Source organism: Sciurus carolinensis, chromosome 8, assembly GCF_902686445.1.
Source record: "Sciurus carolinensis chromosome 8, mSciCar1.2, whole genome shotgun sequence".
Lineage (NCBI taxonomy): Eukaryota > Metazoa > Chordata > Mammalia > Rodentia > Sciuridae > Sciurus > Sciurus carolinensis.
In genome coordinates, this window is record NC_062220.1 from 146238647 (window position 1) to 146259198 (window position 20552).

General features: G+C 44.6%; 1 protein-coding gene and 1 long non-coding RNA gene across 4 annotated transcripts in view; both read right to left on the reverse strand.

The window, feature by feature from the left end:
* Positions 1-8236, reverse strand: part of Ift81 (intraflagellar transport 81) — a 62901-nt gene extending 54665 nt beyond the window's left edge. The window contains exons 1-5 of one of the 3 annotated variants that reach the window (XM_047562417.1): positions 8203-8236; positions 5537-5702; positions 4906-5009; positions 3875-4055; positions 1178-1267 (exon numbers count right to left, since the gene is read on the reverse strand). In XM_047562417.1, the coding sequence (XP_047418373.1) occupies positions 1178-1267; positions 3875-4055; positions 4906-5009; positions 5537-5680 (519 nt within the window). In that variant the 5' untranslated portion in view covers positions 5681-5702; positions 8203-8236. Of the gene's footprint in view, positions 1-1177; positions 1268-3874; positions 4056-4905; positions 5010-5536; positions 5703-7636; positions 8119-8202 lie in introns of those variants that run through there. The other 2 variants (XM_047562418.1, XM_047562416.1) reach the window with 2 other exon arrangements.
* A 3136-nt stretch (positions 8237-11372) lies between these two features.
* Positions 11373-17838, reverse strand: LOC124991045 (uncharacterized). Its single transcript, XR_007109865.1, has 4 exons — positions 17272-17838; positions 16825-17130; positions 16239-16320; positions 11373-15151 (listed from the first exon to the last, which is right to left on the reverse strand). It is a non-coding gene; the product is annotated as an uncharacterized LOC124991045 (long non-coding RNA).
* Positions 17839-20552: the final 2714 nt, after the last annotated feature.

The window sequence follows — 20552 nt, forward strand, 5'->3', positions numbered from 1 at the left end:
TAACATGCATCAAAAGTCATCAAATTTGTCATGTGATTTAATAAGCAATTCCATTTCCAGAATCTGTTCTAAGGAAACGAGCACAGACATGCCAAAAACATTATGTGGAAGATAATCATAGTATTATCTATAATAGCAAAAGATGAAAACAAAAAACTAAAAATAGTTAAGCTATCCACATTTTGGAAGATATGTTGGTCATTAAAAATCATTTTCTAGGAAGATGACAATGAGAATATATTCACAATGTAATAATTAAAAGGCAAGATATAATTATGTATCACATGATCCCAAATACATACCCGCAAGGTAATTTTTTTTTCTTTTTCTGTCTTCTGTGTACTTTCTATCAATCACATGAAGACTCAAAACATAATCTTTTAAAACCCCTGCTAGTAATTAGTGAAACCACTTTGGAAAGCAGTATGGAGACTCCTCAGAAAACTTGAAATGGAATCACCTTTTGACCCAGCTATCCCACTCCTCAGTTTATACCCAAAAGACTTAAAATCAGCATGCTACAGTGAGGCAGTCACATCGATGTTCATAGCAGTTCAATTCACAATAGCAAAACTATGGAATCAACCTAGATGCCTGCTTCAACGGATGAATGGATAAAGAAAATGTGGTACATGTACACAATGGAATATTACTCAGACTTAAAGAAGAATGAAATTATGGCATTTGCAGGTAAATGGATGAAACTGGAGAGTATCATCCTATGTGAAATAAGTCAATTCCAAAAAATCATAGGTCAAATGTTCTCTCTGATAAGCGGATGCTGATCCATAGTGGGGGGTGAGTAGGAAAGAATAAAGGAACTTTGGATTGTACAGAGGGGCTGAGGGGAGGGGTGGGGAGGTGGGGAGGGGAAGGATTGTAGAGTGTGAAACAGACATTATTACCCTGTATACATGTATGAAAAGAATTTTTTTAAAAAATATTTATCATTGTCAAAAAAAAGTTAAATGAAAATAAATAAATAAAAGTTCAAAAAACCAAAACAAAAAAAAACCCTGCTAGTGACTTACCCAGTACACAAAACTTCCTGTGAATTTATCCTGGCCATATGTTGTCACTAATCTCCATAAAGTCTTAAAACTCATACTGAATTAACAACAAACAAAAATGCTAAATTCAATAGTATCCAAATTCATAAAACTATTTTTTTCTTTACCTTTCTGATTTCTGCTGTAGAAAATCCAGATGTTTTCAGCTGTTCACATTCTTTATGCAAAGTTTTAAAGGCTTCCATCAACTCTTCATACTAAAAGAAGAATGTCATTAAATTATAAACTAATGATTAGATCCAAGAGGATTTTTTTTTCACTTTTTTTTTTTTTTTTTTGCACCAGAAATTGAACCTCGGGGTGCTCAACTACCAAGCCATATCCCCAGCCCTATCTTCTTTTTCTAAATTTAGAGACAGACAGAGTCTCACTAAGTTGCTTATGGCCTTGTTTAGTTGAGGATGGCTGTGAACTCACAAACCTTCAACCTCAGTCTCCAAAGCTACTGGGACTACAGGCATATGCCAGTATGCCGGGCCAACAGGGTTTTCTTAATCAAGTGTTTAAACTTGTAGTGATTATAAACCATTGTAAAAATCGCATTAAAAACACATCCTCAAACATTTATATAAGACACAGAAAAGCACATCTGTACAATCTGGCCACTAAATACTTTTCTAGCTTCATTTCTGGTTACTTTCCCAGCTCACACTCTATACTCTTATCTATGTTGATCTCTTTTCAGTTCCTGGAACATTCCATGCTATTACCTCCAGCTTACACACCCAGCTCTCTCTGAAAAAACTCAGTGACTTCCTCACCCCTAAGCTGAGTAACTCTGATTCATCCTACAAGTCTCAGCATAAATATCACTATTCTTAGAGGAGACCTCTTTGGCCCTGTACCTATCCTATCACAGCAGATACCACATAAAGTTATAATAGACTAGTTACTTGTTTGTCTTCCTCCATTAGTGAGAACCAGGAAGACAAGAATCATATTCATTGTGTACACCTTTGTACCCCTGGGACTAACCATAGTGCATAATCATATGTGTCCAATAAGTAGTCAAATGAAAAAAATCACAACTGTTATCCACTTTTTTAAACAACAGTACTTTGGGACCAGGTGTGGTGGCACATGCCTATTATCCCAGTTATACAAGAGGCTGAGGTAGGAGGATGGCAAGTTCAAAGCCAGGCTTGGCAACTTAGTGAGACTGTCTTAAAAATAAAAAGGGTTGGGGAAGCAGCTCAGTGGTAGAGCACCTGTGGGTTCAATCCCCAGTAGCACAAAGAAAGAAAAACGAAAAGAATGGCACTTTGGAGGGCCTGGATGTAATCAGTGGTAGAGCACTTTGCCCAGCATGTGCAAGGCTCTGGTTTAAATTCCCAGCACTGGAAAAAAAAAAAAAAAAAAAGGATAGTAGCTTTAAAAATACTGGACAATGTCAGGAAATTATAATATTTTTCTTGACTATTCATATCCTATATATCTCCATATTATTTGTTCTAAAATTCTTCATTTAGAAAGAAAATATGTATTTTTTAGTATCTGCTAAATGACCAAATATGTAAGTTATTTTATATATGAATGAACATGTCTTTATTGTCATTCTTTCATTAATTAGTTGAGCATATTTAGAAAAACTATGAATAAAATTCCTCTAAGGAAATTAGTTTTTATCAAATTTATTAATGAGGGAATGGAAGGGAAAAGAAAATATTTCACATTTATACTTCTTTATTTCTTATATTACATGAAATCTTCAAAGGTGTAGAGAAGGTGTAGTCTTATTCTGCTGAGCTTTTTCTATGGCATCTACTATGACATTTGACATTATTTGCATAAATATTGTCTTAAGAGATCAATATTTACTATTTTGAGTGACTGCCACGTATACCCAAAAGAATGAAATATAGATGAAAAATAAAAACATTCAGTTGATTGTTTGATTCAATCCAAATATTGAGCAACATATACAAGTCACTATACAAAACCTGGAGGAAAACAAAGCTGGACAATACATGACACCTGTCTCGGTGAACCTCACAATCTTCTGGGACAGAGAGACTGACAAACGACTCATAACAAACTGGCACAAATCAGTCCAAATGAGTGTTATGCAATAAAAATACAAAACGCTAAATAGAGACACTTTTTTTTTTTTTTTAAATTAAACTCCTCTGGAATCTAAGCCTGGTTTCCTTCTTGCCTTTGATCAGCAATGTGGGATTCCAGGATCAGGAGCCAGACCAGCCAGAATCCTCAGTAATCAAGAGCTTTAAGAGCATAGACCAGAACCTGATATTACTCCAAAACTCTGGTGAGAAAAATGCACTGAGACTACAAGCTCCCAGTCTATCTCTACATCTTTTGAGGCTGCAAGCCTGGCTTCTTTGCCTACTTGCTTGCAAGGGCTCAGCAGTGCCAAATGGCCTGGGATAATGCTGATTTATACCATTTATCCTGATGCAATTATTATGATAGCCTGTTCCTATCAAATTGGGATGACAAATTGTAGTCACCTTACTGATAAACAAAGCGCTCTGCAGTCTCAAGTCCAGGATCCTATCTACTCACAACTATTATGTAACATTGTGTAGACATGGCAGATTCTAAAATCTTAATTTCAGGGTTTTTTACTTACTATCTATATACCCCTTTTATCACTAAAATATATTTGTGTGCAAAAGTTATTATTTTAAGATGTGACTGCAGCTAACCTTCAGTTGATACTGTTTTACCTTTGTGCCACCTGGAAATACAGAGATGACAATTAAAGAGAGATTAACATGTATTGAATATGCACACGTTGAAATCCATTACAGATAGTTTCAAAATACCATTCACATATTACATACCTGTTTATTGGTGTCAGCCACAGTTTCATCCTGAAGAAACTCATTTGGTACCTCAAGTTTTATTAAAAAACGAGCTAAATATGCTCTTTTCTTCAGTTCACTAGTTCTCTGGAGAAGCCAGTGAAGCACAGGGTAAATTACAGGTTTACTTCCGATCACTAAACCCTGACGAAAGATGCTCCTAAGAAAGACACACACACAAATGCTTTATCAGTAAAAATGGAAAAGTCAGCCTTTGCTCAAAATCTGATTTACAATGTCCTGATTGTTTTCTATAACTACTTTAAAAAGCTAAATCCAAGGCTATTCTAAAGTTAATCTTATATTAAGAAATTTGAGCCCCAATTTATCACCAAAGTATTCAAGGAAGTTGTGTTGAAACTATTAATAGGCATAGTCAGATTAAACACTTTACTTCATTGACTGGGCAGTGTTTCTTTTTTATGTGGGATGACAGATAAATGATAAAATGATATAATGGATTAACCTGACCTTTTTTGGTTAGAGGAAAGAACTGACCCACTTAAGACTTCTGCAAGACATAGTAGTATTAGAAGGTTTAAAACTATTTTAAAATTCAGTGATATCCTCAGGCCATTGAATCAGGGAGATCAAGAATTGTCTAAAATGACTGTGGCATCTGAAGGTTTGGACATTAAAGCAATATATAATGGGGTGTAGTGATGCCCACCTATAATCCCAATGACTCTGGAGCCTGAAACAGGAGGATCACAAGTTCAAGACCAGTCCTGGCAACTTAGTGAGACCCTGTCTCAAATTTTTAAAAATAAAAAGGGCTGGGGGTGGTGGGGGAAGCAATATGTGAGGCTAGATATGGTACTACATGCCTGTAATCCCAGCTATAAATTCAGGGCCCACCTGGGCAATGTAGCAAGATTCTGTCTCAAGATAAAATAAAAAGGGATGGGGATGTAGCTCAGTGGCAGAGAGCTTGCCTGGCATGTGTGAGGCCATGGGTTCAATCCCCAGCACTGCTAAAAAAGAAAAGCAATACATGAGCAGATTCTTACATGTCTGTGGCATTTCCCGGAGGTTTGTATTTAAGGATACCAAGAAGGCTCAACATCCGTTTGGCTGTCTGCTCTGGCATCTCCTCTCTGATATCAACAACTTGCTAACAAATAAAGAAATTGAAAAATATGTCATTGTTGTATACCTAACAAAGAACAATATTTAAACTTGCTGACAAAATTGTTTTGCTACAGCATAACAGACACAATGGTCTCTTCACAAAGCAGTATGGGAGCCCCCAGATTCCAAGTGAGAGAGCACACAAGTCAGATCAGGATTCATATTAAGAATGTTAAGTTTAAGAAAACAAGTCTCCAGTGGAAAAGACCAGTGTATGAGAGACATGAGCTAACTTGCAATACAATAAAACCTTTTGTAAAAGTGTTTTCATTCCAGGGCCAAATCTATTTATGTCTAAGAGTAGAGAAACAATTTCTAAATAAGGTACAAATAAAGAATTTAAAATTTGGGTTGGTAGAGAAAGCTTAAAGATAATTTATTATTACTTTATAGGCATGGAAAATAAAACCCAGAGAGGTTAAGTAATTTGCCCACAACTCACAGCTATTTAGTGGCAGAAACTGGCTGTCATGTCAACTTTTCCATTACAGAGAAAGAGAAAACTCTTACCTTTGGGTCAATCTCAGCCAGAACATCATTGAGAACTTGTAAAAGTTGCATAGGTTCCAGGGAATCAAATGTGATTAAATTATAGTTCTTCTTAAAAGGCTCCTTATTGAGATTGTCCACAATGAATTTGATTTGATCACTCATAATTGTGTTTTATAACATTAAACTGAAGAGTAAAAAATAGAGGAAACAATGCCTCAATATTGGTAGCAAAAGTTCGGGGGGAAATCAGAATTAAGTTCATAGGAAGTAGACTTAAAAGGTATAATTCTGCATGGCATGTAAAACACTGCAAAGTGCTATTCTGTTGAAGGAAATCAAAGTATGAAGGCTTTATTATGAAAGTTGCAGTATATGCCATTTTTTTAGTATGTATTATTTTTAACATCAAATGTTTTGGCATATGCCTCAAATATGATAATAATAACCAGAATTAACATGGACAAAAGACTAATAAATCCTACCTACATTAATCTCTCCTACACAGTTGTACAACTTCTACCTAGGGGTTAACATTTGGTTACAGACATTCTTCTAGTTGTTTTCATTATTATTATTAGCAGTTCATATTTAAAACACAGGGAGATTTTTACATTGAAGTCTCAATGTTCAGTTTCTCTTTTTTTTTTTTTTTGTGGACAGAATGCCTTTACTTTATTTGTTTATATTTATGTGGTGCTAAGAATCGAACCCAGTGCCTCACACATGCTAGACAAGCGCTCTACCACTGAGCTACAATCCCAGTCCCTCTTGAAAATCAGATCTGACATCCCTGGGCCCATGTCCATGTTTAGCTGCAACAAACTGAAACTGAGTAAGGACTGCACGTGGTAACCTCAGCATGCACTTGAGTGTTGGTCTCCACCAAACACTCTTCACCACTCTGTCATCAGATTAGCCTGGTAGGCATCAACTCTGCCATCCTGATTAATTCAGGCCTTCATTTCCCTTTGCCTTCAATGAAGAAAGTCTCTCATCTCCACTTCCTCCCAATGCAAATCATTTATAGGCTTCTCCCATACAAAATAAAGTCCAACTTCTTGGTCTTCAAGACTTGTAAGACCAAGCTCAGCTTAACTTTCCCAACTTCACCTCCAAATTGTTACCTTTCACCCTTTCAAACTTCAGCTCATTGAAATAGTCACTGCCCCTTACACAGTTTTCTACTTCTCTATCTTCAGTTTAATGTATTCTCTACCTAGAATGAATGTGCCCCCTTTTCCCCACATGCTGGGGTACAAATCTCAATTGCCTTTCAAGCCCTGCCCACCAAATGCAAGCTATCCTCAGATTCTGCAGCAGAACATGCCCTGTCTCCAGGCAGACCACACTTTCATGGGTTCTTCACTCTCTGGGTTACTTTTTATCTTGTACTAGTTCCTATATACACATTTTTCTTCTCTGCAAAACTGTAAATTTCATGGGGGTAGTAATTCTGTCCAGTTCCACTGTGAACGTTCCCTGTGTCTAAAACTGACTTTTTCCACTAGACTGAATGAACGTGTTCACAGGTCTAAGGTCAGAAAAATCGGAAAAATCCGCCCAGGAACCCTGCAGTAAATCAGGCGAATGGTAAGTAAGAGCACAACTTTGCAAAAAATTATTTGATTTCTTACTGCGGAAACAGCTTCACCAAGGTAAACTGTTTTAACTTAGCCATTACAGAATGAACTGCTAAAAAGAAGAAAAAGTTACTTCAGCGCTCCTTAGTTGCAAAAAACCATGAAATGGACAGATGCTACTTTACACAAGATATAAACGCCTTGCTCTGAAATGGGTTTAATTGGGGCTGTGGAGCTGGATATTAAAAAAAAAAAATCAAAATGTAAAGGGATTATCAATTATGAGTAAATGCTTAAAACTGTAAAAAGAAGAAGCCAAAAGAGGACAGCTAGGATAACCTTCCTGTGGCTTATAAATCTGAGATTTCCTTTAAGCTATAAAAGGAAAAAAAAAGGAAAAACTTTATTATGTAAGTTTTTTTTTTTTTTTTTAATATCCACACTGGAGGCGCACGTTTTCCAATGTTCCAAGTACATTAAGTAAAATTCCACGTCAAAATCTTCACGCCCGCGTAATTTTAAATGACTTCGAAATTACCGACATGGCTATTCTTCTTATCCTCTTTCGAAAAACCACACCAAAACTCTGGGCGGACGAGCCAGACGTTACCGGGAAGGGTCAGGAACCCGGGGCTGCCCCACCCTGGTCGCCCACCCGCCCCCAGGGACCGGGGCGCGGGGCTCAGGTCGGAGGCCCGCGCGCGGCGGGCTCTGCGCTCCGAAATTAGCAAAAGCAATTAGGGTCGCTCGGGCGGCGCGAGGCGGCCCCGCCGAGTCCCGAGCATCACCACACGGGCCCCCGGGGTGTGGGCAGAATTAAACCAGGGCGTGCGTCTGACCGGGCCCCGCGCGGGCAGCGCCGCCGCCGCCCCAGAAAGAGCGGCCCCCGCGCCGCGGGCAGGGGACTGGCGGCCCAGGCCCGCGTCCGGCCGGGCCCCGCGCGGGGCAGCGGCCTGCATCCGGGCGAGGCCCGGCGGGGCCCGACCCGCAACGGCGCCCGCGACCCCCCGCGGGCGAGGGGCGGCGCCGGGCCCGGAAGGGGGCGGGAGTTCTCTCCCGTTTTAGGGTTCGGGGGAGCTTCCGACCGCGAGTTGGCGAGGTTACCTCAAATTCTCCTCACGAAACCACTTCCCCACCCCCCCCCGAGGCCCCCGGGCGCTAGCGAGTTCCTAGAGACGAGCTCCTTGGCAACGGTTGCTAGGCCGTGGCGGACGTCACTTCCGGCAGCGGGGAGGGGGCGCGCGCCGGGGGCGGGGCTCGGGCGGGGAAGGGCGGACGAGTGTGTCCGGCCCACGTGCAAAGTGGGTTCGCAGCTTTTGAGCCACTGCGGAGAGCAGAGAGCGTTTGGGGCTCTTACCCCACCGAGGAACCCTGCAGTAACCTTCCCACACGTCCTGCAGTGACAGTTTACGAAGGACTCTCAGCAGAAGACTGATTAACGTGCTAAATGCCTGTGCTGTTTCTTCCATTCGTTCGCTCATTCATTCATTCATTCATTCATCAAACCTGGGTGATGCCTTCTTTGAAGCAGGGCTGGTGGGGTGAGGATTTGAATGTGAAGCATTTGGTCCCGGCTTCAAATTTAGGTTTTTGACATAAGCGTTTCCAAAGTAGGTTATACACAGGAACAACCGTGGAGAGTCTGGCAAGATTAGAACAAAACACATTCATCATGGAGATTTCAGCCTGTGTCACATTATTGGGACACATTGCCTGTACTGGGAATTGATTTTTTTTTTTTTTTTTTAAATCCAGTAACTTCTTTAGTAAGATGAGAGCCTGAAAGAAAAGGCAAGAATAAATGGCTTACAGTTTCCTTTGACCTCTGAGAGGCTTTTTGGGGTCACATGCAGAAATAAAGTCGTCCTTGCAGTCTTGGTGGTTCACATCCTGTGCCATATGCAGGGAGATCTCTGTGCTAAGCTCGTTGGTAAAGTTTGTAAGTCTACTGAAATAGACACCCCAAAATTGCATTGGCTGATTCAGGGGAGGTCTTAGTTGGTGAATAGATTTTGAACCTATCCCTCTCAGACTGGAGACCTTGTGCATCGTGATATCCATTGGCAATTAAAAAAGGGAAGGGAAAAAAGTGAAATTCCTCCTACCCTGAAAACTGTATTTCCTGCTTAAACATCTTAAGAGAAATCGACTGTAGATTTAGCATCAGACTTAAAACTAAAAACTAAAAAATATATATGCATTGGGCATTTTCTTAGCATGCCCTGCTCTATGCTGACTGCTGGGAATGCAAGGGATTTACCTGGCTCCTGCCTTCATGGAGTTGACAGTCTGGTGCAGGAAGAGAAATGATTAAACCAGCTACAACTTAGATAAATGCTGTAACAAAAGAAGCCAGTGATGACAAAGCCCCACTGAAGGACCCCATATTTATTTGGGGAGGTAGGGTCAAAAGAACAGTACCATCGGCAAAGCTTCCATCAGACAGAGATGCTTAAGTTCAGTAAAAATTAACCAAACAGGTTAGGGGGAGTTTTTCAGGCTGAGGGAACAGAACATCCAAGACTGGAACTATTGCTGGCTGCTTTCTGACTATTGAGGAATAATCAAGGGAAGGTATTCTGCAGGGCACTTGGAGAAAAACTGAAACTGTTCCCAGCTCACAGATGCTCATGACCAATTAGGGGAGGCAACAGTTAAATCCTCAAAAAATTATACAATTTAAATAATCCTGGGAGAAACATTACCAGATTTGTACAAGGGATTATGTAATTAATTGATGCTGTTGAGTGTGTTAGGAGATGCTCTGGCTTCCTGGTTTTGAATCCTGGATCTGCCATTGTGTTGGCCTTGGGAAATCTCCTAACACCTCTGTGTTTTCCTCATCTGTAAAATGAGACCAAGGGGCTGGGGAGATAGCTCAGTCAGTAGAGTGCTTGCCTTGTAAGCACAAGGCCCTGGGTTTGACCCCCAGCACCCCCCAAAAAATAAAAAACAAATAAATAAATAAAATGAGGCTAAAATAATTCTTTCCTCAATAGGGGTGGCATGAAGACTGAGTTGATACAGGTAAACGCTGAAGATATTTTTGCCTTTTTGCTTTTCTTTTTTAAAAATGAGATGGTTAGATTTGTCTCTCCTATAAGGTCTACAAGATATAGGCTTTAGAAAAGTGACTTATCCAGCAGTTTTTAGTCCTTCTCCACCTGTGGCTCCTATCGTGTAAACTCTGTTCTTTTCAGTTATGAATCTACAATCCTTTGTCAATTTCCAGTAAGCAGTGGAATCCACTCTTTGCACTCAAACTTGAAGGAATTGTGTGCTCAATACGGTTGCTCTGGGACACAGGGAAGAATGTGAGGGTGTTCAGCATGCTTCCTGGGATCCCTGAATTGAAAAACTTATATTCCAGCTTGAAGCAAAAGAGAAAGAGAGAGAGAGAGAGAGAGAGAGAGAGAGAGAGAGAGAGAGAGAGAGAGAGAGAGAGAGAGAGAGACACACTGGGTCCCTGCCTATCTATAGAGACTGGATATAAGCCAAAGGCAGATTTACTACCCATCTTGTGATTCACTTAAGATGAAACCTTGCAGGGTAGGAAGGATAGTAGAAAGAATAAGATATGATTACCCTGTGTACATATATAACTATATGACCTGTGGGCTTCTTTCTACATCTAGTATAACAAGAAGAATGAGAAATTATACTACATTATATATGGTGTATCAAAGTGCATTCTACCAAAATGTGTAGCTAATTAAAACATTTAAATTTTTTTTTTTTTTATAAAAAGATAAAACCTTGGGTGAATTCACTGGGGGTGGGGTTGGTCTAAGAGGAAATTCTCACAATTCCAGGACAGGGAGACATTGCTGACTTCATCTCAAGTTCAGCCACCCAGGTGAAGATTTTCCCCTTAGGTACTATGCTGTCTTTTGTGTAAGCCCCTAATGATGACTTTTGGCTGAATCATATTTGACATTTTTTAATAGATGCAGGGAAGTTCTGGACAGGTGACAGCTGTTCTAAAAGCTTTTCCTTCCACTCCATTCCTTCTCTTCTTTTTATTGAGATATGCAATTTTATTTGTTTTACTGAGATATGCAATTTGCCCAAAATGTGAATTCAGTGTTTTCTTTCGGCCTGTGCACAGAGGTGTGTGCGCATTGCCACTGTCCGATCCCAGAACATGTTTATTACTCTAGAAAGAAACCCTGCGCCCTTCTACCATCACCCCCCAATGCGCAGTGAAAAACTGCCCCCTCCCCAGCCCCCAGCAATTACTAGTTCATTTTCTGTCTCTACAGATTTGCCTCTTCTGGACATTTCATAAAAATACAATCATAAAACATGTGGTCTTTGGTGTCAGCTTCTTTCACTTAGTATGTTTTTGAGGCCCATTCATAATGTAGTATGCATAGTACTTCATTCCATTTTATGGCAAAATAATGTTCCACTGTATGGATAGACTACATTCTGTTTATCCACATATCTGTTGATGGACTCTTGGGTTGCTCCCATTCCAAGCTATGATGTGCTGCTATGGACACTCACATATATACTTTCATCCTCTAGTGGGTAAAGATTCTATTGGCTAAGCCAGGTGAGCTTTCCCTTTCAACCTCCTTATTTAACCATGTAGATACCGCAAGGAATAGAAACAGGACACATTGGGGGGCTTCCTAGAGTTTGTCTTGTCTTCTCAATTGTCCTTAAGCTTTGGCCTCTTAGGTGCCCATGGTTGTAGACTACAGGACCTAAGATGTGGATTCTTTAGCAGTTTTTGGTTGTAACAACAGACCTACTTGAAACCATCTTATCCCTTGCTATTGAAACACCAAAATTCGAATTCTGTTTTTCAACAGAAGCTTTCTGATAAGAAGATGCTGCTTGTATGGAATGGGCTTAAAATAGTTACCACCTTCTAGTGGCAGAGAGTGTGGAGGAGTGTGGAGGAGTTTGGAGAGGCTGGAAGCTGCCCCTTCCACCTCCTTGTTTAACTATAGATACTGCAAGGATTATCCAAGGTTGCGAACCTCTGCTCTGGTTATTCAGAGGGGGCAAAATCACTCCAAGTCACAGTGCTTTTCATGACTTAGTCTAATATAAGATAAAAAATTAGATAAGAGGTCAAATTTTTGTGTAACTATGAAATCTAGTGTTATTACTTCCTTCAGGTATGGCTTGATCTAGGAGCTCAGTGATGTCATCTTTATATTCTTTCTCTGCCTCTCATCTCTACTTTCCTCTGAATAGGTTGCTAGTGGCAACAGTTCTACATTCCGTCAACATAGCAATTAGTGCAAAAGTAAACCCTTTTCTCCAGTAGTCTCAGCAAATTCCCAGAGCCAATGAGAGTTGTGTCAGACCACTTTTGAACTAATTGCTATAACTCCGAAGGCTAGGGTAATAGACTAGGTGAGGGTGACTACCCCAAAGGAAGGCCCATAGTTGTTAGCAGAGGTCGGGATGCTGTGCAAACAAAAAACAATAGGTATCCCATCCAGGTAGCCAGGGGAGGCTGTTGCATCTTAAAAGCTGAATAAGAAAATCCAGAAGAAGAAGAAATATATCATTTAAAGTTAAATGATACAAATGTGCCCTGATTGTGGGCATATCTGTATTAAAGAGCACCTCCTTCTTGATTTCCTTCCAGTGCATTCTCTGTCTTCACTCTACTGTGGGCCAGATGAGGTCTTGGGACAACAGTAGAGCCCCTCCTGCCCTCAGATCCCCATGGTAATCTGAGGATGCCATGAACTTTATGTGTCCAGCCCCTTCTCTTTTCAGAACTTCCAAACAAGAACTTTCCTATGCAGAGAACAGGGAAGCCAAGCCAATTTTCTGGTTTTGGTATTAAATTTAGACCTTTCATCTTGACCATGAGGTATTTCTGGATCCTGCACGAGCATTCAGCGAACGCCAGTGTTCAAGATGCTATCCCATCTGGGGCTCCGCACACTGCCCACGATGTCTCACTCTATCAAGACTGGGGAAAATGACCCAGACGCAGGAAGAAATTCAGAAGTGGGTTACTCCAGTACCCCTTAATTATCATTTAATGCCTTTGCCATCTAGGTTACTTGGAGATGAAAGAAATTAAATTTAAATGGAAATTCTAATTGAGGTTTGCAGATATCCTAAAATGTCTCTGCTCTGGCAATTGAATCCTGTGGATGTGTTTGGTAGCAGAATGTGCTTTCTTAAAAGGTAAAACGATAAACAACATGTGAAACATTCAACTAAATGGATGCAATTCCAGAGACCTTATCAAGTGTATTCCTGGTACTACATTTTTGCCAAATAGTTTTTTTAGATGACTTTTGTGTTTGCAAGTAGACTACGGTTTGCAAAAACTGGAAATCACTGATGAGATTCCTGGGCAATATAGAGTAGTCAAGACAACCTGCAGTTCATATTGACTCCCTGGCTGTCAGTCTGGATTGTATGCAGGGTACCCCCGACATTCCCATTGGGATCAAGTCGGAATTGTGTCATCACCGCTGAGCGCTTACTCAGCTTACATCAGGAGCTTTGTTTGAATGCTTCACGTTGTGTGTCGGAACTTATCCAAATATTAATGTACATGTGCACTCGTGTGTTGAAACAATTTCCGTAGCCTTGCCTTTGGCAAGTGGAAAATCGGATGAAGCTGTATTCCAGGGGTTAATTCTGTACTTCTGCAGAAGTTGCGCGCCTGTGAAGGCCTAAGGTACGGTACTTCTTGTCCTCAAGGTGGAGAGGAGAGAGGGGAGTACCTTCAGATGCAGAGAGAAGAGAGATGCTAAGAAGCTTCCTAGGAAAGGGACACGCCTTGGTAAAAGCAGAGCGGCCCTGAGAAGGCAGAGATACTCCGCCATGAGCCTCGTGGCTTCGAGTCTGGCTGAAGCTTTGGTTGTCCCACGTCTGACGTGGAGGCGTCGGTGCCCTTCAACCTGAAAGGACCTGCAGCCTGGGCTGATGGGTGACCAAACAGCCACGAGTGGTGCCCCAAAGCTCTGCCCCTGCATAGAGCCCAGGGACCCGCATGTGTCCAAGGTGTGTGGGGGGGATGCTCGATAATGAGGTTACGTCCCTCTCCTCCCTCGCACGATGGGGGCGCAGAACTGGATTTCAGCACATTATGAAATAATGCCATTCTTCTTGGGAATTTGAGTCATGGGCTAAAACTGATGACCTCTCTCCACAGGCATCCTTCCAGGGACAAGACGACACACTCCAGGTAACCGGGGAGAGCTTAGTAAGGCACTCTCTATAAGGTGTGGGCAGGGTTTAGGGCAACCAACAAGGGACCAGTGACCAAGGCAGCCATGGCTGACCCTGAGCCTGAAGCAAGAAGAGAAGCGACAGGCACCCGAAGTTCCAAAGAGCCACCGAATGCAGGGAGCAGCCCGAGGAGCCTCTGCACGCAGCTGGCCCTATGCTGCCTCCTCACACCCTCTCTGATCTCTTGCCTGGTCTCCGGTTGGCAAAACCCACAGCCAGCCAAAGGGGAAGGGAGCTCCCCTGAGGCTGCCCATGCGGATGCCCCCCGGGGACGAGAGGAGGGAAGAAGAGCACAGGGCGGGGATCTGGAGGGCGGGTGCTTCTTTAAAGACTGGATTCTGTGGTCAAACCAACGGGCCGTGAGGCCCTGCAAGTCCATGCGTCCACCTCACGGCGTCCCCTCGCTCTCTGGTAGCCGAGGCCGGGCGTTGCGGGGGCCTGGTTCCAGCAGACAACCTGTGCCCTGCAGCATCTCATGAAATCCTCACCACAAACCTGCAGGGGCCCCGTGTTTCCCCTCCATTTTACGATTAAGGAAACTGAGGCCTGGGGAGCTGACAGTCACAGAGCTGGTGACTGGCGGAGCGAGATTCAGACAGGAGTCGAGGTCACTTCAGGGCCATTTTCAGCAACCCACCAAACTGGCTCAAAACCGGCTCAGGAGACCCTGGAAGAAGGACCGGAGTCAGGCTGCTGAGTGGACGGGGCAGGGCTCCTGGGCTCGGAGGGCTGGTGTTAACACGCTGGCTGGCCTCCTCTGCCTCCGGACGCTTGGCCAGGAGACTCTTCTCTCCCCAGGTTGGGCTACTGGTTCCAAATCCCAGGCACCGACCTGAAATCAGAGCAGGGGAAGATGGAGAGAGAACGCTTAGCCCACGATGGGAAAAAAAAAAAAAAAAAAAGTGTATTTTCATTTCAGATGCCTTTCAAGGGCTTTTTCCCAGCTGAACGTCTGGTGTATTTATAGAACTCAGGGGGAGCACTTAAGGGTAACCGGCAGCAGAGCTGGATTTGGGGCCATCAGGAAACTCAGGATCATGCAGGAAAAGGTTGATGGGAGGGGAGAGAAAAGGCCAAGAACAGCAGGACACAAACGGCGGTGTCCTTCATGCCGCCAAGACCTTCTCATCCTCCTGGGCTGGTGACGTCACATCAAGGTCTGTGACAGCGCCATAGATGGAATCCTAGAATGGAACTGATGGGCCAGCGGATGCGTGGATAGACAAGTCACGGCGGGAGCACCGGGTGGAAAAGGACTGAGCCCCTAAAGGAAATGAGCTGCTGACCCGGCCACGCCACACGCCCACCTCGAAGGCACTAGGCCCAGGGAAAGACGCCGTCACAAAAGGGCACCCAGGTGTGACTCCACGCCTGAATAGCTGGAGGAGGCAAAGCCATAGATGCAGAAAGCAGATCAGTGGTTGCTGGGGGCTGGGTGGAGGGGCAAAGCCCAGCAGGTGCTTTGTGGGAACGAAATTTCCTCTGGGGCGACAAAAACATTCTGCAAGTAGAGGCAATGGTTGCATGACATCATGAATGCATTTGGTGCTGCTGAATCGTTCCCTTTAAAACTGTTGATTTAATGTCACGGGAACCTTACCTCGATTAAAAAATAAATAATAAAAAGGTGGGCAGGTTCATGGGAGGCCAAGCAGGGCACCTCGTGACTTCCACGCCGGCTTTGCTCTCTCTGGTTGAAGTCCCAGGCGCTGCGTGACTTTGGCCTGATTTCATTACTTTGTTCCTTCCGCCTCCCCAAACACCCCAAACCTGTCCCAGCCCCAGGACCTTTGCACTGCTGTTTTTCTTCTTTCACCAGGTCTACCCAGCCTGGATCCTTCTCCACATTCAGGTCTCAGCTCAAATGTTTCTTTCACATGAGGCCCTTCCTGAACCTCTTGCTGAAGGGACCCACCTACCCGTTCATTCTCCATCCCAGTCTTGTTCTTCACGTTGGTCTCTTAGAGGATCTTGAAATCAATCTGGCGGGTCTTGAAGAGGCTGAGGCAGAGGGTGGCAAGTTCCACAAGTTCAAGATCAACCTAGGCAACTTAGTGAGACCCTGTCTCAAAATATATATATGTATGTATTTTGTACTAGAGGTTGAACCCAGGGTCACTCCACCACTAAAGACACATTTCCAGTCTTTTTAAAATTTTGCAACAGGACCTTGCTAAGTTACTGAGTCTGGTCTTGAATTTGTGATCCTCCTGCCTCAGCCTCCTGAGTCTCTGGGATAACAGACGTGTACTATTGCACAGGGCAAAATAGAAAATTCTCAAAAGATCTGGGGGTGTAGCTCAATGGTAGGGCACCTCTGGGTTCAATCCCTAGTTTAAAAAAAAAAAAAAAAAAAAAAAAAAAAGGAGAATTTTTTGCTTCCTAACAAATTGCTCCAAATTTATTGACTTAAACAATTTCCCCACCCCACCCCCCAGCCGTGGGTGAGCCGGGCTCAGCTGGGCTGCTCTTCTGCTCCTTGTGGGATCTTCTGGGGTCACTCACATGCATCCTGCTGTGAACTCTGCTGGGATTATGCTTTCCTCCTCTCCCAGCGTAGTGCTGGCTGCTGTTTCTGTTTCAGGGAACAATCTCTCATGGTCTGAGCCGAGCTTCTGCACTTGTACCATGCGCACAAGTGGAAGCCGCCAAGCCTCTTCAAGCCAAGGCCCAGACCCGGCACAGAGAGGCCTCTGCTGCGTCCACATTGGCAAGGCAAGTTCACAAGAGCTGACCAGATTCCAGGGAAGGAGGGCCGGCCCCACCTCCTGATGGCAGAGCAGCCTGAGGGCAGCTATCTTTGCAATCATTCTGTGAAAGTTTTATTTCAGTTTAATAAATATGCATGTGTGTGAGCTGGGCACACAAGAAACATTTCTTTAAAAAGGTTTTTTTTTTTTTTCATAGCACTTAGCATTCTCTGAACTTTGTTTACTTTATTAAATGTCTCACCTGTTGGAATAGAAGCTTCCTGAAGGCAGGATCTTGTCTGTCTTGTTCACTGCTGTATTTCCAACACCTAACAAGGCTTGACACTTAATAGGTGCTTAATAAACATCTGTTGCTCTTGAGTAGGTTGTTGTGGATCGGTTATCATTTCCTGGGTGATAAGCACTGAAAAGTATTATCTCATGGAACTCGTTCTATATGTATTTGAGTGCTTACTATATGCCCAGTGCTAATTGAGCTACTGTTACAACAACAGAAAATAAAACAGACACGGAATGTTGTTTCACTGTAACACCAGAACAGTATCAAACAGACAAGGAAACTGACAGAGAGTTCAGGCACCTCGTTCAAGGTCGCATGGCTAAGACCTTTACCCTGATGCCTGGATCCTCTTCACTGTGCTGCGTTGTTGGGTTTCACCCAGAGATGGTCCTACGTTGTTACGGATCTCAATTCCTGCTGTTGCTTCTCGGAAGGATCAAACTCCTGCTTCTGGGAATCAGACCCAGGGCAGTGGGAACGAGCAAGTCCCATGACCTCAGAGGCTCTGCTCCCTGCTACCTCCCTTCAACTCCGTGACAATGGCTCACACCTGGGGTGTTGCAGATTTGAGCCACAGATCTCAGTCACCCCCACCGTCTTATCGACCATGTGACGTCCCCAAGTGGCTGGGGCCCCACAGTCCCGGCAAAGAATGCAGCCTGGGTAAAAATAAACCTGCCACATTCTTTGGCAGCCCCCTGCCCCTTCCCGCTCTGCAGCCGTCCATGGGGCAGCAGAGTCTGCCAGGGCAGGCAAAGAGCGAGAACAGAGTGAAGGAAGCCGCGCTGGTGCTGTCCAGCCCTGCGAGGGAGGGAGGGAGGGCGGGAGGAGAGGGAGAGAGATCGCCTTATATGGGAACATGCAGACAATGTGTGGCAAGGGCTGAGGGCAGCACAGGTCAGATACCAGACAGATGGAAGAAATTAGACATGGGGCAGAGACACGGGGCAGAGCGTGTTCCCCGGCCCTGAAAACAGCTCTTGTTTCACAGCATGGCCCACAAAGCCTGGCCCGTTTTCCTTTTTTGCGTAAGCCAGCACGACGTGTGTCCTAAACTCCACGGGACCTTGATTCTGACCCCGGCTCCACGGCCTGGCTGGCAGAGGTCCCAATCCCTTACTTTGACCAACCAAATTCCGCACGGCAGGAGCAAAAGGCACAGATCGATCTCTCAAGAGTGTTCGGTGTCTCTCCTGAGCACGTGAGTGCGTGGTTTTTGATTAGACGCCTTTTCCTTCCTCATTCGTTCGTTCAACAGATACCGGGGACCCGTCGGGCCTCGTGTCTGGAGCCAGGGGCTGGAAAGACGGTGCTGATGATGGTGATAGTTACCGCTCTTCGATCTGTTCTTATTTGATCATGATTTGATCCAACCATTAGCAATGACTTCCTTGGAACCGTCCATGTTCCAGGCGCGGATGACATCGAACGCTGCTCCCTGGCCCCGGGAGCATGGAAAGTGAGGGAAGCTAGAAACTCCAGATGTCGCGCAAATGGTCCCACGGGGACCCCACGGTGGCTGTGGCTGGTACCATCATCGTCTCCATGGGACACAGGGGGTTTCGGTCTCACGCTGTGGACAGCCAGGGCTGGGCGGGCCCTGGTCATGCACGCAGAGGGCAGCTCTGGGCTGCAGGGTATGGAGCAGGATCTCTGGCCTCCAGCCACCAGATGCCAGCAGCAACCACCTCCTTTGCTCCCAGTCGTGACAAACGAAAAATGCCTCCACATATTGCCAAGCGTCTCCTGGGGGCAAGTGGGTTCCAGTTAGGAATCACCGATTGCACAGGAGGAAGCAGAGACCCGGGTAGGGGAAGACACTGCTCACGGGTCATTCCACTGGTGGGTAGAATCCACATCCATCTCATCTGATTCCAAAACCCGCGGTCCTCGCCATGACAGTGTGAAACTCCAGTCCCTTCACGGCAGATGGTTGTGAGTCTGGGTGACTGTCAACTTCCTTGTCTCATTCCACAAGACACAAGTTCCGTGTTCGTTCAGCTCCCCCGAAACGCAGATGCCAAGATGGGCTTCGACTTGCGAGGACGGGCAGAGGGAAGGCCCAAGGGTTGGAAGCAGGAGTGGGCAGGAGAGTCTTGAGCCTCCCACGCAGGACTGGCCACTGGGAAAGGGGGTGGGAAGGAAGCAGAGGTGGGCGGAGCCTCAGACGGCAGCGCAGAGGTGAGAGCATTTTGGGGGCACCCATAAGAGGAATCCCAGATCCTGCAGCAGAGAGGCAGCCACAGACTTCCGCTATGCTCCGTCCTTGACTGAGAGCAGCCTGGGGGTGTGGACTTGGCAAGACCTTGGCAGGTCCAGAGGGGCAGGAGGAAGGACTGGGGTCCACCAGACTCCCTAGAAGAAGACAAGGCCAGTGCACGTGGTGGCTGCCACATCACCAAAGCGTTGTGTGTTAACTACACTCACCTGCAGGCAAGGAGACAAAAAGGCAGCCACGACGTGGTGGTGACAGGTGGGCACCTCGAAGCAAAAACCGTCCTTTCCCTTGCACTTTACCACCAGGCGACGTCCCTGGTGCCCACCCCAGCTCGCCACCTCCGCCACACCTGGGCTTTTCTGAGCTTCTGAGGGACCTGAGAGCCAGCTGCGGCTGGAGGGCCACCAGTGGGCAGCAAAGAGGACATGCTTGGGACAACTTTCAAGTAGCTTGGACACAGGGCCCTCCATGAGCCCTGTGTGTGAAAGCGTGTGGACTGGACATCTCTTCTCAGAGGATGTCCATTCCTCAGTTTTATAAGAACGTTTCCCTGCCAGCCACTCTCTCATCCTTCCAATTGTGAATCATCTCTCTACCTGTACAAGGAAGCATTCACGAGCATTTCATGCCTTAAATTTGACAGATAGCTAAATAGTACTCGGATCACAGCTTTTTTAAAAAAGGAACCAACAATTAAAAATTTAAGATATTTCATGTAAGAACCTGAATATCTAAGCTTCCTTGGAAAATTAGAAAATCTGGCTATACTGTGTGGCATAGATGAACTGGAGCTGAAAAGAAGCTGTGCGCTTTCAATGGGGCATGCGCTAGCCGGTTTGCCACAGTCCCCACCACTCCCTATTGTCTCTGACCCTAAAGCCGATGTCAGCTGATGGTTATCATCATATTTGTGTTGCCATTTTTCTTACAGTAATACTGCTTTGTCTCACGTACACCAAAGAGCCCATGATCTTCCTTATTCCGGCATTTGATTCCTCTGCATTTGATTCCATCACCACTTAAC